This window comes from Erithacus rubecula (genome assembly GCF_903797595.1).
Source record: "Erithacus rubecula genome assembly, chromosome: 5".
Lineage (NCBI taxonomy): Eukaryota > Metazoa > Chordata > Aves > Passeriformes > Muscicapidae > Erithacus > Erithacus rubecula.
Window position 1 is genome coordinate 11,578,079 of NC_136687.1, and position 26,200 is coordinate 11,604,278.

Below are 26,200 nucleotides of genomic sequence, written 5' to 3' on the forward strand. Positions count from 1 at the left end.
TCTCCAGGGGGATCACTGCGGTTCCGAGGCTGCTTCTGTGTCCCGAACCGGCCTCAGTGCGGTACCGGGGCTGTTTCTGCTCCCGAACCGGCCTCAGTGCGGTACCGGGGCTGTTTCTGTGTTCCGAACCGGCCTCAGTGCGGTTCCGAGGCTGTTTCTGTGTTCCGAACCGGCCTCAGTGCGGTACCGGGGCTGTTTCTGCTCCTGCACCGGCCTCAGTGCGGTACCGGGGCTGTTTCTGCTCCCGAACCGGCCTCAGTGCGGTACCGGGGCTGTTTCTGTGTTCCGAACCGGCCTCAGTGCGGTACCGGGGCTGTTTCTGTGTTCCGAACCGGCCTCAGTGCGGTTCCGAGGCTGTTTCTGTGTTCCGAACCGGCCTCAGTGCGGTCCCCAGGCTGTTTCTGCTCCCGCACCGGCCTCAGTGCGGTCCCCAGGCTGTTTCTGTTCCCGCACCGGCCTCAGTGCGGTCCCCAGGCTGTTTCTGCTCCCGCACCGGCCTCAGTGCGGTACCGGGGCTGTTTCTGTTCCCGCACCGGCCTCAGTGCGGTCCCCAGGCTGTTTCTGTTCCCGAACCGGCCTCAGTGCGGTCCCCAGGCTGTTTCTGTCCCGCACGGGCCCCGGCGCCGCCGCTGCCCCTCACGCCGGGGCCGGGGCGGTCGCGGCCGCCGCGCTCCCGCCCCGCCGCGTCACTGCCGGAGCGGCCCAACATGGAGCCCGGCGGCGGCGGGGACGCGCTGCCGAGGCTGCGGCGGCCGGGGCGGCGCGGGCCGGAGCCCCGGGAGCCGCAGGAGCCGCAGCCGCCGGGGCCGGGCGGCGGGACGGCCGGTGGGTGGTGCCGGGGCGCGGAGCGGTGCCGGGCCCCGCCGGGCGGGCGCTGGGACGGCGGCGGGGCCGCCTCGGGCGGAGCGGCGCGGAGAGCGGCCCCGCCGCCCTCAGGTGTCCGCTCCTGACCGCGAGCGGGTGAGGGAGACGCAGGGGCGATGCGGATGAAGTGCTCGAATGCTCCGGGCCCAAGCTCCGCTAGGATGAGGAGGAACTTGGGAAATTAAAAATAAAGCTGCCTGTAAGCTGCGGCAAAGCTGCGGCAAAGCTGCGGGCACGCTCGGCTGTGGCGGTGCGTGTGCAGGAGTCGGCACGTGTGACACTGCTGAAGGCACGCAGGCCACCAGGAACTCTGGTGATAAACTTCAGAGCGTGAGACATCAAAACCGCCTCAGACACCTTGGTTTTTTTGACAGTGTACATAAATACTGTGTTACATAGTTACTGTCGTGCACAAAAAAGTCTCTCATCTGCTCGCTCTGGTGTCTCGCTCTCATTAAAACAGTACGTGGAAATGAGGGGGAAAAGAGAAGGTAGTTTCCTGCACAATGATAGTTGTAGTTTATCTGCTGAAAGCGTGCAGTGTAAGTCAAACTGGCTTCTGAAACTACAGCTGAAAATTTGTGAATTATCTGTAGTTGAGAACAAGAAAATTATTTATGCCTGGAATCGTTTTGCAAATACTAAAATCAATAAAGAAGGGTACAAATAAACTAGTAATTTGAAATAATATGAAATTCTATTTGCTGGGTTAATAGAAATGCTGTAATAACACAAGGGGTTTTTAATTAGTTAAACAACCCTTACAAAAATCTCAGCTGTTTTCTAAAAAGACACCCAGATACGGTATTGTGCTGACTGTTACTGCTCTATCCTTTTATCAAAGGGTACCTTGCTTAGTCTGTTTCATTTCAGTAAATGTTCAGAGCTTTTCAGACTATTTGTAGTACAAAGTGTATCGTGATGAGTAGAATAATCTCCCATGATAAATTAATTAAAAAGATAAAGCATGATGCTTTACGTATAATCACACTCCATTTAATGACTTGCTTTAGTGCTATAATTATGTTCTTATTTACAGAAGAGTCTACAGCTCTAGAGAAGACAATAAGGCCTCTTAACAGACTGAATATTCATTCTGCATTCTGGATTTTGACATCCATAGCTGTGACATACTACTTTGATTTTTTGAAAAATGTTAAAGAAACTATGCAAGCAGATAGGTAAGGTATCTTTTCTTACAAAAAGGTGTGTTTCAGTCTTACAATCATACTCAATTTGTTACATCTGGTCACTGTATTTTAAATCATGGATGAACTAGGTCTGCAGTAGGAATAGAGAAACCTGGGACTGTTCAGCCTGAAGAAGAGAAGGCTCAGAGGCATCTTGTCAATGAAAGGAGGGTGCAAGGAAGGCAGAACCAAGCTCTTTGCAGCTGTGTCCAGGACAGCACCAGAGGCAGTGGGCACAAACTGAAATGGAGGAGGTTCCCTCTAAAGATCAGGAAACTTTTTTTTTTACTGTGAGGGTGATTGAGCACTGAACAGTTGCCCAGGTAGGTTGTGGAGTCTCCATCCTTGGAGGTACTCAAGAGCCATCTGGACATGATTCTGGGCAACTGGCAATAGCAGAGCTTGCTCGAGCAGAGAGGCTGGACCAGATGACCACCTAAACTGATATTACTGAACTAATTTTAAAGTAAATACAAATGCTTAAAATTTGCTATAACTGTATTTTTTTTCTCTATAAACTCTGCTGAGCTGTCTTTGTATGTGCAAAATTGGCTCTGGTACCAGACATTTTGATACCGTACCTTCAAGTTTTCATTTAAGTCCAAGAAATAGCTGCCTGCTTTGTTGGAAGTGTTTTGGTTTTGATTTTGTTTTTATAATGAACCCCCTGAAATTAATCCTTAAAAGTCCAACAGAAGTTCATTTCTCTAGATGATTTTGAGTAGGTCAGCAAAATATTAGTGAAACAATTTATGTGTAATTTTTATTTCTAGTCTATTTCTTTTCTATTAAATTATTTTCAGTGGGATTGATGTGTGTTAAATGCTTTTAGATAGCTTCAAATGGAAGTGCTTTTAAAACGAATTGCTTTTGTCATTGTTGTATCAGTACATGGAAGCTGCACAGGGCCTTGCTCTGTGCTCTTCTCTGGAGCTGCTCTCCCAGGCTAGTTACAATCCTTCAAACACCTGACTGTGAAAGCAAAGCCAGTAACTCCAAGGTGTAGTCAAAATTTGGGGTCAGGACCTGTCTTCCTGCACTGCTTGTCTAGGTAGGCCACAGCAACAGTTCTCTTAGTGCAGAATTCTCAGATGGTAGTAATAAGATTTCAAAGTAGCATATTATGTTTGCTGTACCATTCTAGAGCAAATGTTACTGAGTAGGAGGATCCCTGATTACCCTTATTAACTCAGTAATCAATATATGGTAAGAATTAATTTGTAAAAACTTTTATTTGCTTGTACACATTCAGATAAGATTTTATTAAAGTACATCTTCCTCCCAAGTTGCCTTATCTGAACTAGTATTGAAGAGTATCCTCAGAGAGGCTCAAAAGTGTGTCTCCCTAAATAAACACACACCCTGTGTTTTTATGATTCTGGGTTTAAAATTCTGGATTTCTCCATGGTTTTCTTCAGCAGTTATGAAGAAAAATCTTCCTGCTTCTTGTCTGTGAAATTTGAGGGTTTACGAATTGCGACCATATTAAAGCTTTCTGCAGAATTTCTGTTGCACAAAGATCACCAGTCTAACTTATAGAGAAAAGCTCCACAGTTGCAGTGGAGCCTATTTTATTTTATTAGTGACTAGGTGGTTTTGGTGTGGTGGTATAGTAGATTCCTGACAAGATCTGTCACGTTGAATTTCAAAAATATTTGAGAGGACAGTATATGAAAGGAACGTTTCATTTGCAAAATTAAATTCAGTTGTTTATATAAGACAGATTTTAAGGGCAGAAAGTGTTTTGTAAAAATTCAGGTAAAACCTACAGGAACTCTAGGCCACTATCTCTGTATTTAACAGATATTGCCTGCTCTGTTTGTAGACTGAAGTTCTGTTTGTAGACTGGAGATCAGTGCAGTGTGCAAACTGCAATATGACTGTACTAAACACGGTTTAATGTGCTTTTCTTCCTGCAGCTGGTGGCTTTCCTGTGGCATGTGTTTATTGGCTACATGTTTATCTGTTGCCTTTTACTGCATACTGTATCTTGAGTGGTACTGTGGAATTCAGGACTATGATGAACAGTACCCTGCACTGATTCCTGTTGCAACAGCTACCTTTATAGCAGCAGCAGTTTGGTGAGTTCAAACATTGTTAAACTTCTGCTAAAACGGTGCAAGTCTGGGGGCTAATGGACTCATTTTATAACAAGTATAATTTCTGTAATTCTGCTACCTGTATTGGTGACAATACCAATTCTATGTAGCATAATTTCTTGCACGTTCAACTTTTATCCAAAAAGCAAGAGTGGCAACAGTTGAAACTGTATACTGTGTACTTGGAGATGTACTGGATCTTTTCTGTCTTGAAAATTTAGGGGAAAAATGAAGTTTTTATCTTTGTTAGTGTAGATTTCTCACCTCTGGCAACACTTGTGCAGTTTACAAATTAAGACAAAGGTGCAGTCTCGCCATCTGAGAAAAAATCAGCCTGATCAGCTTTTGTCACAGTTCATTATCAAACATTCTATAAGTAGCAGACACACACAAAATGTTAGACTTCTGACTATTGTTGTATGAGCTTTAAGGGTTTGTATTTTGTCTGAGAATGCTACTTTTAGTAAAAGTTGCTTTACTTATGAGGTAATATGAGTTAGAACTGACCAAATGTGAATGAAGAAAATTACATATGTTGTGCCAGTGTATGCTTTCTGCACGAAAATTGATTTCCTCTTGTTTAGCTGTTGAATCAGAGTATCAGGCAGTATTTGTTGCAATGGTGAAAAAAAGGAAAATTGAAGAAAATAAAGGTCCCTGTGGTTTATAATTAGTCAAATATGTAATTCTTGTAAGTCAGTTGTAAAACAAATTGATTTTCCCATCTCTTCAGTCAACTGAAATGTGTCTGGATAAAAGTTCAGATTTAAGACTTCTCTCAAATGCCATGTATGCTCATAGAAAAATAGAAGAGTAGGTCATTTTCAGGGACTTCAGATACAGATTTTCTGAAAGTAAAAGGTAACTTTACCCTTTACCCTTGATGTGTTTTGTTTTCAGAAACAAAGAAATATATTCCCAGGTTAAGTAATTTAAATCTTATTTCCTCTTTTACATGTTTCCTTTGTATGGTGTTTCTGCAATATGACATCTGAACTTACCAAATACTTTCTGCTTTTATTCCCAGTTTCAATGTTGCCTTGTGGCCTGTCTGGTCATTTTTTACACCTGTGTTGCTCTTCATTCAGTTCATGGGTGTTGTGATGCTTGTGTCATTCCTGGGATAAACTCTTCAGGTAAATAATTGAATTTTTAAAGTACATAAAAGTATTTATCTTATTTGGTATTTATCTTTGTTAGACATTTAAGGATTGGGAGGCCAATTAGGGACACTTTCTCTATTTTTCTTACATTCTTAGAATTGTGATATTTTGTGGCATTTAGAGTAACCAGAGAACATGCAACTATCCAAAGGGGAAGAGTATCCTTTTCATTTCTGTAAAATTCCATTCTAAATGTTGAAAAGAAACATTAGTGACAATGGATGGTTTGGGGACATTTAGGCCAAAAACCTGCAGCTTTTACCTAGGCTGGGAGAACTTCTTAGTAAAGCTGCTTGATCTGATAGTAAAGGGTCTTCAAGTGTGCTGTTTTCCTTTCCTGTGATGCACAGCCCAGATCAACCTACTGTGTGGGAAATTGCCAGATACAAGATGTTCTTTGTTCTTTCTAAAAAGAACTTTTCAAAGGCCAACCCATGTTTTGTTGACTTGAAAAATGCATTCTTCATAACTGCCACATCTTTTGTTAGGATATACTAATCAAATGAATACAGTGAAATGTAAAAAGCTAAGGAAGACATCAAATACAGCTCAGTAAATAGAGTAAGGGATGTCCCCTGTATCACAGGTGTCTCATATCACCCAGGGAAACTATTCCTTCAGCAGGTCTTGTTTGTTGTACTTCTCAAGGGAATGAGGAGGAAGACTGTTTGGCTTTGCTTGCCATCACAAATCCTTCCTGGTGAGGAGATCCCTCAGCATTTTTAGGAGTGCAGCAAAAAGAAGACTGTGCTGGGTTGCTGGATTTAGAGTGTAGTCTCTTGTACTGACAGAGTTGTAGGCAAAAAGTGTTTAATGGCTGGGATGGTGAAACTCAGATTTATTTATTTTGTAATAACAAACTGAACTATGATTGTTATTTTCCCCTCTACTTTTTTGAAATATCAAGAAACTTGATTTTGAAGGAGATAATTGACTTGTATTCTGGCAAAACTCAGCCTTCTGAAAAATACAGTATTTAATTCAGAACCTCTTAGGTGTGGGAACTTGGGTCACACTTGCTGATACAAACGTATCCATGTTTGTTGGTTCTATCATTAGCTGAGTTCTATCTGAGCCCTTGAAGTATGTAGGAAAAGTCTAATAATTAGGTCAAATAATTATTTGTCTTATAATTAGGGACAAGTTATTACTTGGTGTTCCAAAATCATTAATTCATTCAGTACACAATACAGCTTGTGCAGTATATAGAACCTTCAAAGATTTTTGTTAAATTTGGTTTGGTTTTTTTTTTCTTTCAGCTTCATGTGAAGGATTCGAGTAACTGTAATCCTGCAAAGTGTATGTCACTTTTGTTACATTCCAGTACTTCTCTAATACTGCCTGTTTGCTCTAACTAATACAGTAATTCTTAATCTACTTGATTTATAAATTGATGGACATAACCATAGGAGAAAGCAATTGATTAGTGAATAATTGGAAGATAAATAGGTTTTACATCTCTTGGTAACATGAGGCCTTTCATTTTGTACATCTTTGTAAAGCTTCTCTTTATACTTGAATATTAAGGACATGGGTAGTAAGTAATAGCACCATAGAATAGTTAGTGTTGAAAGGGACCTTTAAATATTATCTCTGGGGGCCTCAGAGGTCACCTACTCAAACTTTCTGCTCAAATCATGTTATTTGGTTTGTAAGTGATACTTAAATCAAGTGCTGTGGAGTTTTAATACTATATTCTTTTCATTTGAATTGACAGGTAAAACACTGTTATCTGGAACCTGTGTTTGTACTTGTAAACTTACAGGAGACATTTCTTGATCTGTTGAATTTCTAATGTTATATGTTTTTCCATGTAGGAAATATTTTATTATCTAATGTCTTGAATTCAGATCTACTAGTGTTTAAAAAAAAGGTATGGATAGGGGTAAGGGAAAGCTACTTGACATTTGGCAGTGCCATCAATTAAATAAATACATTCTACTTGTGCTCATACAGTTTGTCCACAGTCAAAGGTAGATGATGAAGTTGTGAATAACCAGCAATGCTATGAACAATATTAATACTACACAAGAAATTTAGAGCACACATTAAATTATTTTGATGTATGCATTGTTTTTTAGTATTCAGGTTGTTTTTCTCTGGTAAATTAACTTTTCATTCTTAGCAGTGCCTGTTAATGAAGTTGCCATTTTCCTTCCTCAACAATGAAGAGGCTGGTATTAACTTAACACTACTAGTTATACTCAGTTGTGAAAAAAAGTAGCATTTTATTTTTATTAAGTGACTGTTCATGTTGACTGAGATATTTAACTATCTGAAGACCTGGGCACCATCTAGTTGCTAGACTACTTTATGTAGATCCTTGTGTAAATACTTTTTCACTCATGCCTTTTGGAAAATAGGAGAATGTAGAAATTGGGTATTGAAACCTGTTAAAATCTACACCTTGAGAGTGTTGCTTGAAGTCTGGACTGTCAAAGGGTACTGTGTTCTTCATTCTGACTTCCAAAGTCACACCATTGCTGAACACATGGAATGTTTAGCAATGAAAGGGATACACATCATCTTTGGCATTTACTGTCCCGTTAACGAAAATGCTTGTGACCTAATATTATGTATTACAAAGGACCAGACAAACCAAAACAAACTGCATTCAGCACTACTTGAAGTAGTTTGTAGGGTAAGTTAACAGCTTGATTTGTTTAAATGCAATATTTGAGTTTGCCAAAACCAGTCATGCTTCGTGTCTTTAAAGAGCAAGTTGCTTATTTTCAGGTCTTCATCTTTTAAGAGGTTTTAACAATTTTGTGTCTGCATACACAGGTACATTTGAGTAACTTTATTATAATATTTAAAATGCAGTGTTGCTCAGGGATGGTTATTATAGCTGTATTTTTATTTATCAGCCATATAAATGTTCTAGGTGTTTTAAGTTGCCTTGTGATCTGAACTAAAATTACTATTTGCTACATGATCTTTCAAATTCATTCTTCTGAACATCTTAATAAACTTTGTACAAAAACCATCAGTAGTTGTTCAATATTTAATTGTTTAACTGTCTAATTACACTTTCTTGGAGACTTCCAATGCCATCTCATTGCTTTTTCTATAAAACAGATGTTCATGTAGATTTTAAATACTAAAGTCGGAGTGTTTTGGCTTTCATGCCCCCTGAGCTGGGTTTACTGAAGGTGTAATAGTACACTGTTCACCTCTGGAGAGCTGTTTGCCTTCTGACTGCTTTGAAGTCTTCCTCAGAATCCCAGTAGATATGCTCATTGTATCATTTGCATCAAGCAAAGTCTTTCAGTAACAGATCTGAGGATACAATACAACACAACACAACACTCATTCACTTACATGCTCAAAGGGAAGTAGTGGCAAATCTGGTAAAAATGTAAAACAATGCTTGTTTTAATTGTTGTAACCTGACACAATGCTGCTGCCACTTCTGTGAACTCCTTGCTTTTGTTATTTTCCTTACTGCCAAATAAAGAATTTAGGGCAAGAGAGTAGAAAGAGGTAGCATAATAATTCCCTGAAAAAAAAAAATGAGGCAATTGAAATCCCCACCTCTAGTAAAGCTTGAATGTAATCTCTTGGTACAGAGACTGTAGGTGTCTTCTGCATCCATTTATATAGTTCATTTCAGGATGAGAATGTGTACCAGCACCAAAGACCTTCCCTTCACAGGTGACAAGGGATACCCTTGGATAATATGAAGTTAAATACTCCATGCAGTAAAAATTATTTATAATGGTTACCCATAGAAGTTCTGTGAAATAGAAGCATCTTCCTTACTTACAGGTTACATCATATGAGATAGAAGTAGGAATTGACAATTTCACCATGCCAGTTCTGATAATGATGGATGTAGCTGTGAGCTAGAGGTGATTGAAGCCTGACTCTTTGACTAGGTACACTTTTGATTTATACTGCTGTTAACAGGCCAGACAGAAATATAGGGCTGGCTTCCTGTTAGGTGCATTCCTCAAAAGGAAAATTTGCAGATAGCTTAAAATACCTGTTTCTTGAGAGCAGGACAAAATGAATAAAAGACACGAACTACTACTTCTTTATGTTTATCTAAATAGGTGGTTGTCCAGAATTCACTAATTTCACCTTTCTACCATTTTGTTTTTCTTCCCTGTTCTTTAAGAGCCTTGTGAAACCCAGACACTTACATGTAAGTACAAAAGTACTTACTTCTCTTTATTATATGAGAAAACCCCCTCTATTAATTTCTGGCTTCAGAAGAGAAAATGCTTAAAATTACTCCTTTGCCAGAGGAAGTGGAGTAAAATAGATGCTGTATTTTCAATATATCTTTTTATTATTATTATTGTAGTTGAACTAGTGGCTTAATTTTATGCGAGATGTGGGTCACTCGTAAAAACCAGTGTTTTGGGTAATCAATGTGTGATCAACAGGTACAGAGAAAAAATTTAGGAGCTTCTTGGCCAGAACAAGGACCAATCTTGATGTTTAGCCTCCAAGATATGCTCAGTACCCAAATATCCAAAGTTAAGAGAATTCATTTGAGGTAGAAAAGGGTCAATACTGAAAGTGTGTATAAATTTTGGGAAAAAGAATGTATAAGAAACAGGCTAAATTCTGCAGAAAGTTTTGCTACTTTGAGCTCCAGCTAGCAATTCCTATAGTACTGTGTTGTTAGAATGGGACTTTTTAAAAAAAGCAAGGTAAATTACCACTATTGAAAGGTCTAGAGAACTCCTGAAAACCGAAGCTACCAGTGATTGCCCAAAAGAAGATGGTCTTGGGGCTCAGAGTGTGAAGCACGTGTGCGATCCCGCTGCCTCGCCGTGCGAAGGAGCTCCAGCAGCGGCTGGTGGCTCCTGGGCTGCAGGGCAGGCTCCAGCCTCGCCGGCTCCCAGGATTTGGCACTTCCTCGGCTTTCCAGCCGTCGGGCCGGGGCTTTGTTCAACACACGGTGTCTTTCGCATCTACCTGTCCAGGGAAGGTGTCCAGACCGCACAGGTCTCCCAACAGGACATAACCCCATGTCCGAACTACCCTTCGTCCGAGTGACTTCTCCTTGCCCTGATCCGGCCCCCTGTTGTCAGTCCCGGGCAAGAGCGTCCCGCAGGAAGCTCAGCAGCCTCTCCCGCAGCGGGACCCCCGCCCGCGGGCAGGGCACAGGGCACGGCCGGGACCGGCTGCCCCGCTCCGCCCCCGGGGCCGGGCCAGCCGCGGCTCGGGGCTCCCGGGAAAGCGGGGCCGCCTGCCCGCAGCGCCTGGCCGGCGGCTGGGAGATGGAGCGAGCCGCCGGCTGCCCCGCCGTGGGCGGCAGCTACCCGCAGAAAAACGCTGAGATCCTCAGCAGCCAGTACGGCATCAACCTCTTCCTGGCCGGGCTGCTGCTCACCTTCGCCTGGGCTGTGCATGCCGTGGGCATCAGCAAGAGCCACCTGCTCTCCTACCTCATCACGCTGATGCTCATCCAGCTGCTGTGGATGCTGTGGTACCTGTGCAGGAGCTGCACGCAGAGGAGGCTGATCCGGGACAAGGACACACACGCCGGAGCCCGCTGGCTGAAGTGTAAGTACGGGCTGATGGCACAAAGAGCGGTGCCGCACAAGGGACACCTGTGCCATCACCTGTGTCTGCCGACCCTTTGTTACCCTCTCCATCCCCACCGGGAGGCATCCTGGTATTCACCAACTGAATGCACACGCAGTGCACTCTAAAGTAAATATATGCATAAGCTGAACATACTACGAGATTGTGTTGGGAAGCTGTTTGTTAAACATCCTCACTTTCCTACCTACTATTTATAGTGCTGGAAGCTCTGGAGCCTTTCTTCCTTATCAGGCTGGTTTGGTGAAACTTGAAAAATGAAATATAGCTAGTGGAAGAGGCAATTTTCTTGGTGTCTTGTATCTCTTTTGGGGGAATTATCACCTTTTCCAGATGGTAAAATGCAATTCTATTTATGGTGGTACCAGTCAGAAAGGTACTCAAGTGTTCTCTATTCCAACGTATATCAGAGATTCCTGTTTATATGTGTACAGCAATGCTTTTGAAACATCTAGAGTTAGACAGACTGGCCAGATCAGTTTGTAATTAGTACATAAAGCAGTTAAACAAGGAATCTCATCTGAGTTTTCACTTGCAGAACTTCACAAGTTTGTGAGCTGGGATGTGCTGTCTCTCATCTATAGCCAGGTGCATACCAGAGTGAGGGTAAAAGGGTTTATTGAGAGAAGGGGTTTGGGGAGCACATCACAGAGTTGTAGTGACAGGAAGGCTGTTTTTGGGTATCTAGAAAAAGAAACAGCCTACATCAGTGCTTGTGGAATAGTAGGGAATCCCAGTTTTACCAGCCTCGTCCAGTCTCAGCACTGTAAATAATAGACTGGAAAGTAAGTATTTAAATGGAACATTATGACAGCTTTCCCATGTTTTCAACTACTAACAGTAGAGACAACAGCTAATTTTAAAACAGCAGCTAATGAAATATCTAAAAGGAAATTCCAAGAACATCCTGATAATTTTGAAAATAAAGTTGTGCTGTGGAAATGTAGTTTGTTCTCAATCCCAGTTTTTGTGTATCATTTCTTTTCTTTACAACAGCAAATATTTGTGTTTGAATTGCTGACAAAAAAACTATTCTTTAAATGTTTAATGTACAGCTATGGTCTGTAGACTCTTTTCTGAAATATATGGAGTTCATATACCGACTGCTGAATTGTTCCTCTTGATTATTTACTATGTTTCATTGAATTTTTACTTTTTTTCTATTTTACTATTTTTTTACTTGATCCTACCTTGGACCAAGCTAAGCTTTTGTTACTCAGAGAGTAGCTTTCCCCTCCTAGATATGGAATAAATACTGCCTAGCATGGGTAAGTACAGCAGGGTCCCCCACCCTCCTTCTTTTGGCGCCGCATTCACAGCATTTCATTTGTCCTACAGAATATAAGGAGTCACAGAAATTTAGAAATAAGATCCTGGATTGAACGACTAGGTTACCTTATCCATTTCTTTTACCAGCACAGGATGGCTCTTTGTGCTGGCTTCTCAAGTGGTGCGGCTTCCATGGCTTCTCTTGGATCTCTAGGCTGCAATTCAACAAATTTGCCCTTAGGGAATGACCTACACTTTCCCATTCTTGGGGGTTTCTTGTAGTTACAACAAGTCTGTACAACTGCTTTATCCTCTATTGGTAAAAGAAAACTTATTTGAGCTAAGGAAAAACTCAGGTGGCAATTCCTCTGCCAAGATTCCCCTTGTCCTCCTCTTTATGTGTGCTTTTGTCATAGAAATCTTTTACCTGAAAGATCAAAAGTCCAAAAAGGAAAGGGGAGGATGGAGTGAGACAGACATTTTGTTTGGGTTTTTCCACTGAAAGTTTTCTGCAATTTTTTTCTAGCTCTTTCAGCTACTTTTGAAGAATATCTCCTTGCTGTAATGGTGAGAGCAAATGTCCTTATATTAAACAGTATAAAATGAATGTATTTTCATGAATCCTTTCAAACTGTGAGCATCATTTTAGTAAAAGGGGTGGTAGTTGCCTGGTTAGACCATTTGCCTGTTACAGGTGTTGAAACAGAAGTATTTAACCAAAACCTCCTGTAACTGACTCATTGTATGTGTTTGGCAGTGCTGGAAGGACAGATGATCAGTTTGCAGGAGCTGCTCACAGGAGAGTTTCCTTGAGCCTTTCTGCACCAAGGTGTTGATTTGTGTGAACCCTCGACCTTGTTTGTCTTCCTGCCTGTGGGGTTGAGCAAGAGCCACTCCTAGAGTCTGGATGTGGGAAAAGTTTGTGGCAGAGCTGTGTCTTTAACACAACACAGTTATCCTGACCCAAATAACTACAGGGAACCTTAGGAAGTCTTTCCTTGACTTATTCCAAATGTTAAACCCCTAAGTATGCTCTCCTGCCAGGAAAAGCTCTCTGACCATTTTTTGGGAGAGTTCAGTGAAGTGAGTCAGAGAACTCAAAAAGAAAACCAGTTGGCTTCACAAACAGCTTTATTTTATCACATTCTTCAGCAGCACAGTTTCAATGTAAAGCATTGACAACTTAAAAGCTCCTGTCAGACTTCAACTTGTATCTTTTTACTCTCTGCATTGAATTGCCAATTATTTGAACAATATTTTAAAATGAGAGTGGTATTTTTGCAACTATCAGGTTTTTTTCTTCTTGATGGTTACTAGGAAGAAATGAGCCAGCACTCAGCAATATTGAAAATCCTGTTAATGATACCTTAAGACATGCAAGTTTCAACGAATGTTTGAAAAGAAAAAATAATGAAATAGTGCTCAATAGCAGTAATTTTACCTTTCTTAAAATTTAAATGGAAATAACTAAGCGGTGGAATTATCTTGCTTGAAATTACTGGTGTCCATTTAATATTAGTATACACTACTGAATTTTCCATCAAAAAAGTTGGCAGAGAACTATTAACATACCATATGCATGGTCATTATGTTTGTGCTTTGATTTTTGACTAAGAAAATTAGTACAATCATTCTCTTTTGAAGCCCAGAAATAAGCATGTTGAACACTTTTTATACACTTGCAGTCTGGCCACCTGGGTGATTGCAGAAATATCTAAACACCATTTGAATAAATAAAACAATCTAAAATTAAAAGAAAAGTCTTCTAATCCCTGGAGGTCAGTAATCTATAAACTTTTTGCTACAGAAGATAGCTTTTGCCTTCTTATTGAAACAATCATAACACAAGTGAAGCTCCTCAAACTGATGCAATTCAGACAAACAAGCTGTTTCCTGCATACTTTCTAAATAAACCATAAATCACAAAATCAATCTTAGAATAATTCAGGAAGGATTTCTGAAGGTTATCTAGTCTAACACCTTGCTCACAGCATGTCTAGTTGCCTCAGGCAGAGTGATTTATAAGCAGTTATATTTAAAACTATATAATCAGAACTAGCAATCCTAATTTATTTCAGAATTATTAGCATTCTTTAGATAAGGAAGGAAACATATTTGATCTCAAGAGTAGCCTATAATTTTGCATTTTATGATACCATTTACTTTCATACACAAAAGGCACCTCTATTTAAAAAGGTGGACTCCAGTCCTATTGCATGTGTTAGAATACAGATTAGCTGACCTAAAAAGCATAAATTAAAAAAAAAACAAACAACTGTATGGGATTATACACATGCATGAAGTGTAGAGCTGAGACTTTAGATTTTGCAATATGAAAGCAAAAGTTTTTAGCTCTTGGTAGAAATTACACTCAACAAGTAATTTGACAGTGTTTTTATTACAGAGAGATTGTAAAACAGAAACACAAAATCCTACTGGAATTCATACCCTTGTGATTAAAAAGGTTTCTGAAATCTATTTTTTTTAATTTTAAAGGGTCAGTAGAATAATAAAAAAATACAATGTGTTTATAGAATTTCTACCTAATTTTTATCATGCAACTTTGACAATAGAAGTATATATTACTTTTTTACTACCACAAGTCAAGTGGAACACATGATATGTATATGGAAGTTAGGTTGTGAGCCCATATAAAAGATAAATATTGATCAAGTCAACATTAGTGATGTTATTTTCTCTGTGAGGAATGGCAAGGAATGATTAAGATATTGATGCTGATTTATACAGTAAGGTCTGGTTCAGGTGGATAAATTTTTATCTAGTCTTCATTCAAATAAGTCCAAATTAAATCCAGTGAAAGCCTACTTCAATAAAAGACTAAAAGAAAATGAAAAAAAACCCCAAAAAACCAATGAAACACCAAACCACCACTCCCCCCCCCCCACCCCCACCCCTCAAAACAAACCAAAATCAGGGAAATTGAGTCCTTAGAGTCTGGTTCAGTAATCTTGTAGCCAAATGTTCTTAGTCATAGAGGTACAAACTCAACAATAGCAACAACAACAAAAATGGTGTAAATTATCTTCATGAGCATTGATCTAATCTTATTTCCCTAAACCAGAACAGATACTGATCAACTTTCTCTTCCCTAAATAGATTTTTGTGTATTTTACAAATAGTCTCCAGACACTATAACTATATATTAAAATTTTCTAATATCTTTCTCATTCATAGGTGGGATTACATTATTTGCAGTGATTACTTTAGTTCTGGACTCCTTTAAAATTGGATATTATATTGATTTTTCAAACTGTCTATCACCAACTGAAGGCATTTTTCCTGTTGCACATGCTGTCCACACCATCTTACAGGTAAAAGTCACTGCTTGCAGTTTTATATTAATCTGTTTCTTACAAAAAATATATTTTATCTTGTCATCAGTGGACTTAATGCTAATCTGATTTCTAAGCAGACCACAGAATACTTTTGAAGACTAAATGCTTGTGCATGTATAGTGGATTCAAGCATTGCAACCTGAAGTTGCTTAGACATTAAATTAATGGGTTTCAAACACGACTTTGAAAAAAGAATAATAAAAAATGTTCTCCTGTAGTTGAAGTTACATGGCCTTTTTGTTTAATTGAAGATGCATACAGAATTTTCAGAATTTTCAAGCTGAAATTAGTGTTTTGCTAAAGTCAATTCCCTTGTTTGTATATGTAGAACTTGTCACACAAGTTCAATCAATCTGTATAACCTGATATTTCACTGTGGTTAGAGGTGTAAATTAAAGGGGTCAAAACCCTTCCTGGCTGGTTCTAAAACACTTGCAAAACTTTCCTGTGAAATGAACAGGGATGTTCCTTCCAGAAGCATTTGGTTGTTCTTATCAGTGGCTGCCCAATAGCAAACATGGCCAGTGACTCCTGTGAAATATTCCAGCTGCCTGTTTGTTATAAGACTTTGGGTCTGCAGTGTGTGGTAAGTGTACACTCCACAGATGATTGTTTCTCACATTGACTCCTCTGAACCCCTGCCACCAGGTTTGTAGGGAAGAAAGAAAATAAAGCCACTCAGCTGAGATACTCAACCATAGCCAGGCACTTCTATGCATTTTCCAAGAGGTTTAAATAATTCTGAAAGAAAATAAATGTTTTCCAAGCAATTGTGGTTGAATGCAAATGAACTTTTGAACAACCTCCATTTTTCTGCTTTCTTCAACAGTTAAAAATATAAAACAAAAATCATTGAAATTTAAACAATAACTCTCATGCCATCTGTTTTTCTCTGAGGGTGAAATTCTGAGTTGGTTGAAGTAATCTTTATTTCACATTCTTGTAATAGTCACTCTCCATGTCTTGTAACTTTACTTCATCTCTGAAAAACAAACCAACAAAATAAAGCCCTTCTGCCCTGCTGATCTGAACACAGCGTTCTTCATTATGACAAGGTTTCCAGCCACCATGAACTGGAGTGTGGAAGAGTGAATAAAAATACTGAACAAAGGCAACAACACCTCTAATTTAAAATTTAGAGCATCCAGTGTCACTGAATTTATCATTTATAGAGTTTAAAACAATGAACACTTGAATGTTAGCCTGGGCAATCAAAGAAAAAGTTAAATTTAAAAAGTAAATAACCAGATACCTCTTACCTAAAATAAATCTTCTCATGTCTTTGAAATAGTGGATGAAATCACAGCAGAGAACATCCCTAATATGTGTCATCTAAAAACCAAAGAATGAATTTTCTAGTAGGTAGGTATCAGATTCTATTGTCATTTACTCTGAGGCATCCTGATACATGCCATGAAATTAATATAAACATTCTGCACCCATGTATGAACCAACATGTACCTGCCCTCCCAGGTTCTTCTGCAGGCAGAAGTCCCTTTGAGGCAATGAGTATTCTGTGAGTGAAAACAGGATTTTATGCTTTTTCTGTACTGACTTTTCCTGTTTATTCCCACTATCTTGTGTCTGAACAGATCTTCAAAACATACATTTTTATAACTTTTAAAGAATGGTTTCAGATCTGCTGTCAGATTTTACTGCATTTATCCCAGGATGGGAAATTGAATCTGGCATTAGAGACTAAGGTAATTTCAATATGATTTCAGTTGAAACCTACATGAAATATTTTAGTCTTTACATCTAGGATTTTACAGTGCCCACTCCTCTCACTGAAAAATGCTTCATTAGGGGAATTGTTATTGCTGGGTAGCAGAGGTGAGCCATAAAGAACTGCATTTGCTTAGCTTTTTCCAAAATGAGACATTGAATGCCTCAGAAATACTGGGTGTGAAGGTGTCCTACAGTAATGGGTGCTGTGGAAAAATGGGCTTCCAGTTACTCTGGTTGCTGAAGAAGAACCCAGTTTTTATCACTTTTCAGACCATTTCTGCAGGTAGGTTTCTAAGAGAAATTTTAGGATTCTTTCTCTCCTCAGTCCACCTACTGATGAGTTCAGTAGCCTAGGAATAATTGAGAGTAAACAGACTCCCAGTGTCACCCTAACATCCCTGAGGAATATTGGTATACTTCTTCTTCAACCTATCCACACTTGGTTTTGTTTCAACAGCAATCTTTCTCTGAGATCTTCATTATGCTCTCAAAGTGTTCTAATTTTTTTGCCCTTTTCTAATCTCTTTGCCCCTGACTTGCTAACTCATTATTGTTATCCCTCTCTTTTATTCCTTGAGTTTTCTGCACTATCCTTGAGTGCAACTGTGATTTTCTTAATGGGGTTGTCTCTCAGGCAGTTAGTACAAACTTTTCTTATGCTTCCTGGGCATCTGTTGTTTTATTAGTCAAGTCTGGCATCCTTTCATCAATCTCTTTCCCTCCAAAGAATTTAATATATTTCATAAATTATTCCAACTTGGCATAACCACACCCTGCAGCAATCATACCTGTATCCACAACCAGTGGCTTTATTTTGTTTGTCATTGAAATAAAAGTCTCTTCAGATACAGAAGGAACACATGTTTTGGTGAGTAATACTTAGATTTTCTACTGTTAAACCACTGATTTCTCATGTAAGAAATCTCAGGTTCTGTGTAAATATCACAGGAAATCATGAGCTCTTTCCCATGTGTGGAGGTGGAGCTGTCTCAGTTTAAATCATCAGAAGTTTTAACCATTGGAATATCTATCTACAGATGCATTTTCCTTTCTGAGTGTTACACATGCTCATTAGTGTATTGATATTTGTATTTCTTCCTTTTAGGTGTACTTTCTGTGGTGTCATGCAAAGGATGTTATCCAGTCTTTCAAAACACTTGAAAGGTAAAGTGGATCTGATCCTCATGTGGCATGTTAATAGGTATAGGTCTGTACAGAGCTTTAACACCAAAGTTTTATTGTATGAGGGACAGTAAAAGTATATAGAGATTGATTCTCCTCTTGATTGCATTAAGTAGAAAGAAATACAAAAGTTAAATAGAAAGTAACTCCATTCACCCTTATTTAACCTGCACTGATATTTTGTAATACAAAATAGTGAGAGAATATATTTTTTTCATATATTTTTCTCACGAGAGAGGAAAATGGCAATATATGATACCACAGAGTCACTTAAGAAGGAAGCATCATGTATGGATTTTAAGACTATGTACTATATTTTGTTTCATTTATTTGCCTACTGAAAGGGAACCCATATTGCCAGCCTGCAATCAACGCAATGTAATGGAAATATTTTATATTGATTTCATTGAAAGCACCTTTTTAAAACTAGATCTTAGATACATGGAATAGTTTAGGTTGGAAGAAACCTTTATAAGTCATTTGGTCCAGCCCCTCTGCAATAAGCTTCAACTAGATCAGGATGCTCAGAGGTCCATCCAACCCAGCCTTGAATGTTTCCAGCCTGTGTTGATAAGGGGACTTGCCCTGGCCCAGGTGCAAGACCTTGCACTAGGCCTTTTTGAACCTCATAAGGTTCCCATGGGGCCACTTCTGGAGCTCATCCAGGTCCTTCTGGCATCCCATCCCTCAGGCATGTCAGCCACACCTCACAGCTGTGGTAGGTGCAGCTGTGCACATACACTTGGAAACACAACATCCCTGGTGGTGTCCTGTGTACCAAATCAGATCCCTTGTGTTGTCTGGTTTTGTGAGAAGGCAGGTTAATGTATATTAATCTGCCTATGCATAGAACATAAGTAAGCAAACATGGTAATTTTCAAAGTACTTATTTAAAATTATCAGTTACATGATCAGTTTCTATAGGAGGTAAAATAAATTTGTTCAGAAATATCATCTGTGGTGAAGGGGCTCCATTTGTTCTGCTCTCTTGGGTAAGTGTTCAAACCTCATGCTTAGGAAGAGAGTGATTACAGAAGGCTTTGCCATGTCAGCTGGTACTATCAGCTCTGTTTATAAGCAGATTTTAAAAATTTCTAACTGCAAGTTAATCACTGAGAACAGTGTTTTAATAAAGAAGTATTTCTTGTTGAAGAAACATGAAGATCCTCGGGTGCAGGAGAACTCCTGACATTGGTAGGTGAAAGGATTTTGCCTAGGAAAGAGATAGATACATGAACTCCGACAAAAAAGGGAGTGTTTGGCAATGGAGAACAATTTTTGTCTTGGTTTTATTAGAAAGTTCAGAACCATTAGTACACTTCTTTCTCCAATGCTGTTCACCAAGCTGAAGGGGTTTGCCAGAGGCCAGGAGTCTCAAAACTGCATGGAGACCTACCCTCATTTGTCCCAGTACTTTGAATGGAATAAAGCCCTCTGTTAACTTCAGCTCTCTCCAAGAGACAAAAATCCATGGGCTAGAAGATGAAGGCTGTATCAGTGAAGAAAGATCAGACACAGAATATGAAGGAGCACTGCATAAGGCTGGGAAACACAGTATGAAAAAAATTCATCCTGTTCAGACTGTTCAATCACTAACATGAAGCTTGTCCAGCCCAAAGAATAAAACCCATCGCATAAGAGAGCATAAGAAATAATAAAAGCATCCTGTTAATAGTTGAATACATTAGGTCATTTAATACATTGCATTTCTGTATGGTTTTAGAAGTCTGATATTCAGTGACTGCAGAACATCTTTAGAGATCAGTGATGATTTTTCAGCTGTCTCCCTGCACCGACAAATGTATACTGCCATGTCACTTGTACAGAGAAATGTAATCAGTTTGATTTCATTTCACATAGTTCACAAGATACAGTCTGTGCAGATTCCTTCAATAATTACTTTATTTTGTAGGTTTGGTGTTATCCATTCTGTTTTCACAAATTTGCTCCTGTGGACAAATGGTGTGTTAGCGGAGTCAAAACATCAATTGAATGAACATAAGGAAAGACTAATCACCCTTGGTTTTGGGAACATAACTATAGGTAAGGAAAAGGTTTGGTGCATTGTGAAATTCCTGCTCTAGCACACTCATACTGTCACTACAGGATGTAGCTGAATCATTCATGACTATGTCAGCATAGTCATTCTGGGGAATATGGTAATTAGCTGATACTGAAATGTTATATGATCATTATTATGCATGTCATCAAGGCAATAGTTTTATTCTAAATTCCAAGCAAATAGATTTTTAAAGAAATTTCTTTTGAGGAAGAACATCACTGAGAAGCATCACTAAGGAACTATTTTATTACTAAATCACAGTAATAAATTAATATAGTAGTGTTAAAATGAGGGTTTACTATTTACTAACTTATTAATTAAAAAACAGCATGGATAATCTTGCAAATCTTTCCCAGAAGAGCCTCTTGCCTGTGGTTCTACATGATTCAGTGGCATGGCTCAAAGGGGTAGAAGTTATCCATTAGTGCTGTTTTACAAGACAAGTGTAAAACACTTTGGGTGTTTTAATAATGAAAACTTTTCTCCATTGGTAAGATGGTGCAAGTTGTCATCAGCAAACATTTAGAATAAGGAAGATATAAAGAAAAAGTTCTTCACTCTGAGGGTGCTGAGGCACTGGAATATGTTGCTCAGAGAAGCTGCGGAAGCTCCATCCCTGGAAATGCTCAGGGCCAGGTTGGATGGGACTGTGAGCAGCCTCATCTAGAGGAAGGTTCCCTGTCCACAGCAGAGGGGTGTGAAACAGATGATCTTTAGGGTCCCTTCCAACCCAGGCCATTCTGAGACAACTACTGGGGATTCCTTCTGCTTTCAAACCCCAGTGAAGCACAGAGAAGTGGGACCCTTTCTTAGGTGGGCAACTGGGTGTTTGACTGAAATCTTACCTTTTGTATTTCATTATTTTATTTATGTTGTATTTATTCACTTAAACCAAGGGATCTTTACAAAGCACATAACTAATCTCTCCTTCTCCTTTAGTTCTAGATGATCATGCACCTCAATGCAATTGCACGACAACAACTCTCTGCTCGATATTTTCTCAAGGAATATATTACCTATATCCCTTTAATATAGAGTACCACATCCTAGCATCCACAATGCTCTATGTCCTGTGGAAGAACATTGGCCGTAAAGTTGAGCACCACCAGCAAAACAAAACTCCATTCAAATTTCACGGCATAACTGTTGGAATGATTTTTGGACTAATGGTGTTAACTAGCACAATAGCCATAGTTGTTGTGTATTTAATTCAGATTGGAGGTTCAAAAATCAAAAGTGAGTTAGCACTCACTATGTTTTACTTGCACGCTATCTTTGTGTTGGCTCTCATGTGCACAGCTGGAATTGTTGCCCTTCTCATCTACAGACTGGAAGATAGATCTCTGGATAATTCCAAGAATCCTGCTCGAAAACTGGATGCAGAACTGCTGGTGGGCACAGCTGCAGGGTCCTGGCTGCTCTCCTGGGGCTCAATCCTTGCCATTATCTGTGCCCAAGGTCATCCCAAATACACATGGTACAACCTGCCCTACTCTGTTCTGGTTATTATTGAGAAATATATTCAGAACCTCTTTATCATTGAATCCATCCACCGCGAGCAGGAGAAGGTGAATGATGACATTAAAACTCTTCGCATAGTGACCATATCTCGGGGGAGCACTTTGTCCCTCACCCCCTTGTACAAAGAGATTTACAATGGCAGAGCAGCTCGTGACAGCGGTGACATCCCCTGTCTGTTTAAGGGCAGCATCTGTGCGAGGGAAAATGATGGTGCTGGTGTTGCCAAAGAGGAAACAAGTCAGGATCATAGTTTGGTCATGCACTCAGCCTCAGATTTCTCATTTTCCAGTAGAAACTCAGCTACTAACAGCAAGAGGAGAATTTTGAAGAACATCGCCGCGTTTCTATTCCTCTGCAATCTTTCGGTAAGACATTTTGAATGTAATTCACAAGTTAATACCCTAAAACTTCCCATCCTTTCAAGTATGGTAAGTATATTAAAATTGCATGGTTCTACAGTTTGTAGGTAGTAAATCTTATTTCTGGAAGAGGTGAATATGCTTTTGGGGAACAAAGTTTATTTGAATGTGGACTAGGGGAGTCTCTTTTTAATAACAGTCCAAAAAACTCTATCAGCAGCAGAATCTGAAATCCTCTTCCACCAGCATGCCCCAGTAGCAACAGGGAGGGATTTCTTAGGGATTCCTGAAGGCAGTTTGCAGTATGGAGGAGTCACAGTCATTAAGGGCTATTGACTTGTACTGCTGGTGATTAATCCTGGCCTGGCGTTCTTTCCCCGCAGCTGTGGATACCACCGGCGTTCGGGTGCCGCCCGGAATATGACAATGGGCTGGAAGAAATCGTTTTTGGCTTTGAACCCTGGATAATTGTTGTGAACCTTGCGATGCCTTTTTCTATTTTCTACCGCATGCATTCAGCTGCCTCGCTCTTTGAGGTCAATTGTAAAACATAGATCATATACGGTCCCTCAGTGAACAATTGATTGAATAATTAATTACATAAATAACAGTCGAGGGAGCGGGTGAATGAATGAGTGAATGCAGCAGCTGCTCAATAAATAGAAGATTCAATAATGTTTTTAAATAAGGGGCCATAGCTAATAGCATGTAATTTTTTTTTTCTCTCCACATGTTTTGTTATATATATCGTATTATTGTATAAATACACTTTTCGGAATCATAGTAGTCTTAATATGATTAACAGTACATAGTAAAGTTAATTCAATCTCATTAATCTTTGTTTTAGACAACTTGTATTTGTTCTCTATACAATTTGTATTGTGACTTGTGAAAAGGGTTTACAAAAAAATTCTGTGTGACTTAGAACAGAAAGTCCCATGAGGAGCTTCTCCTGATCAGATATGTTAGGAAAACTCTAACTCTTAATTTCTAGCTTTGTTTTTTTATAGTTAAACCTAAAAATATTTGCTAGAAAATTGGGGTGTGGGAATTAGTTTAAAGTTCCTTATTACTGATGAAAATCAATATATGATTATTATTTTGTGGATACATATAGATAGCAAGAAATCCAGGTAGGTAACATGTATGATTAGGTATCATGCTGTATATATTTTTTCTGATAAAATGTATTTCTATTAATTTTCTTGTATTTACTCTATGACAAAACTGAGAAATAAAATCAATCCTTTTATTAATTCTTTATTCAAATATTCTTGAAATGTTTTAAGATAAAAATCTAGTCTTATAGCTCATATTTAGGTATATGTGTTCTAGTGCCAGATTGGTGTGTATTCCCTGCACAATTTTTTAACCAGCTGATAATTTCATTTTAGATCAGTCTCTTGGTTGGAAAATAATCATATGTTTTCATACAGAGATGCTATAAAGAAAAGCTGAAGCCTCTAGAAATCTGGAGGGCCTTTGGCTGAGAGTTTTAAAAGTGTGGTTTACAAGATGTTAGAATATAATCTCAAAAACCCTGTGATATTTAGTTGCTTGAATTCTCACAGAAAGCAGTGAAAAGCTGGGTGCCTCAATATTAGAATCTGCACCTGCAAGACCAAAAGACTGGAGCACTAACCAGAATACTGGAGCTAGAAATCAATAAATTACTGGATAACCCTTGCAAATTTGTTGATGACCTATTCCTAAGTCTGGTGGGTCAAGGGCTGAAAAATTCCTGCTCCTGGTTCCTGAAAGGACAGTTGTACATTTACCACTGCCATCGCCCCGACAGCAGAAGTATTTCTGTGTGGAAGAAGTTTGCTTCTGAGACAGGAGATTTCAGCAGTTGTGTCTGCCCTTGTGCAGCAGAAAAAAAAATTTGGCTTTGTACCACTAGATGGCAAACACAGACCACTCGATAAATTACCTGATTGCTTTAGGTTGCTTCTGGAATTACTTCACATCATAATCAATCTTCACTTCTATTTTATGGTACACATAACCCATAACCTGCTTAGGAATTTTTACTGCCTTCTTTACCTGTTGCAGCACCCAGATCAGGTAAGGATGTATCCCTCTGAAGTCTCAGGTGAAGTCTGAATTATATGAAGCATCAAGAGACTGAGCATGAGAGCTCCTATATTCCTGCAAAGCAATTTTAGTTGTTTGATTTGAAATGGTTTTCAGAAGAGACACTATCTTAAACTGCTGTAATCTCTGCCTGTCCCTATGGCAGCTTGTCATGCTTTTTTATAACATCTTTATTGGCTCTTATATTCATTCCAGACAGTAGCATTTTCTATCTTTCTGCTTGAACTCAGTAGCTTGATCTCACCTAGTTTCATGTAAATACCAGCTCTGACGGCTCAGTTGTCTCTCTACAATTTGAGTAAACAGGGCCATCCACACAATGAAATAAAACTTTAATCTTCTTTCCAAAGAAATCTTTGATCTTCCTTCCTGGACAAACTCTGCAGCTAATTCCAGCATCAGAAAAAAAAAAAAAAAGAAAAATTAAAAAAAAAATTTAAAAAATTTCATTTCAACCTTTAAGTGCTCATAAAGGTGGCTAGAGGAAGCTTCTTCCTCTGCTCCTGTGGGATGGGTCCCATGTCATTCTTTAGCTAGAACTGGTGTTCTTTAGCTGATTTCCAGCATTTGTGTTCAGCCAAAGCAGAGCTAGCTCTAAATCCCTTAGGCCAAGAAGGGGCCATATGCTCTATTACAGACACGTAGCACACATTTGGAAGTTTCAAAAATAAATAACACCCTTTTTTACTTATATTTCATTTTCAATTATTTAGCCCTTTCCACTTCTTCACATTGTGATTGAAATAATTTCATTTGCCTGCAATATTAAATTGCTTTTGAGTGCTGAAATTGAAGTTTATCCAGAAAAGTGAATTAAGGTAGCACTCTGGCAGTGAGCAAATGCTTTAAACATGCTAATGGGCAAATTCTATTCTGAGCTGCACTGATGAAATCCTGCTGACTAAAATGGGTCTGTTTCAAGACCAGAGACTTGATTTTGACCTGACATGCTTAAGAGGTTTTCACAACAGGACTTCTCTCAAAAAAATTTGTTACATCCAAAGAGAGTATTTATGGAAGCAGCTCTTAGCTTAACTACTCTTGAAGCAATAGTGAGTCATGAAGCCCTGAATATTTGAGAATATACATTTTTAAGAAATATTTTGATTTGATTTTTGAACCAGGAAAAATAGAATCATAAGTTTTTGAGAAAAAAACTTATGAAACATAGATTTTTGGACAAGGAAAAATACTTAGATTAATGTAGTTAATATAGAGTGGCCTCTAGCTCTCTGCTCAATGCCAAACCTGGGCTTTCTCAAACAGCTGTTTTCTAATTTTTTTTTCTCTAGTATATATTGACAATACTGATTTATTACAGGTTTGAAAATATAATAAATAGCACAAAACCTATTTCTGCCTATCTATCTGCTCAAGCATGTGACAGGAGGCATGAGAGACTGCTTACCCAGGAGAGAGGTCTAACAGCTGCTCATTGATATTCTCTTGAGGTGCTCCAATTTAATATTACTTTAAAATGATATGCAAAGGATTCTGAGCTTTTGCTGCATAATCTTAACCAGAAAGTTATTTTCCGATGTTCATCCTTCTGTTAGGGTCTTCCACTCCTTCCCTTTCTTCCCTAAATAATTTTGTCTATTCAATAATGCATGCTTGGGTTATATTTAAACTCATATGAGTACAGAACTAAAGGCTGCTAAGGTGCAAAAATAGCACTACAGTCCTCAATTTACCTGAAGAGTCAAACTTGCATGACCACAGATTTTCCAAGGGGTTTTTTGCATCAATGA

At 39.1% G+C, this 26,200-nt stretch overlaps 2 protein-coding genes across 3 annotated transcripts; both read left to right on the forward strand.

The window, feature by feature from the left end:
- Positions 1-8,299, forward strand: TMEM128 (transmembrane protein 128). 2 transcript variants are annotated; one of them, XM_079306110.1, is made up of 7 exons: positions 41-109; positions 151-312; positions 475-825; positions 1,904-2,045; positions 3,974-4,135; positions 5,181-5,289; positions 6,576-8,299. In XM_079306110.1, exons 3-6 carry the CDS (start codon positions 708-710, stop codon positions 5,278-5,280), a joined length of 522 nt encoding a protein of 173 aa, XP_079162236.1. In that variant the 5' UTR covers positions 41-109; positions 151-312; positions 475-707; the 3' UTR covers positions 5,281-5,289; positions 6,576-8,299. The 2 variants fall into 2 exon arrangements, with proteins under 2 accessions (XP_079162235.1, XP_079162236.1); XM_079306109.1 differs by having other exon boundaries at positions 1-312.
- A 2,197-nt stretch (positions 8,300-10,496) lies between these two features.
- On the forward strand, positions 10,497-23,604 carry OTOP1 (otopetrin 1). The gene is made up of 6 exons (XM_079307474.1): positions 10,497-10,836; positions 15,340-15,476; positions 18,334-18,392; positions 20,323-20,453; positions 21,412-22,358; positions 22,736-23,604. The coding sequence occupies exons 1-6, from the start codon at positions 10,551-10,553 to the stop codon at positions 22,904-22,906; spliced, it is 1,731 nt and encodes a 576-aa protein (XP_079163600.1). The 5' UTR covers positions 10,497-10,550; the 3' UTR covers positions 22,907-23,604.
- Positions 23,605-26,200: the final 2,596 nt, after the last annotated feature.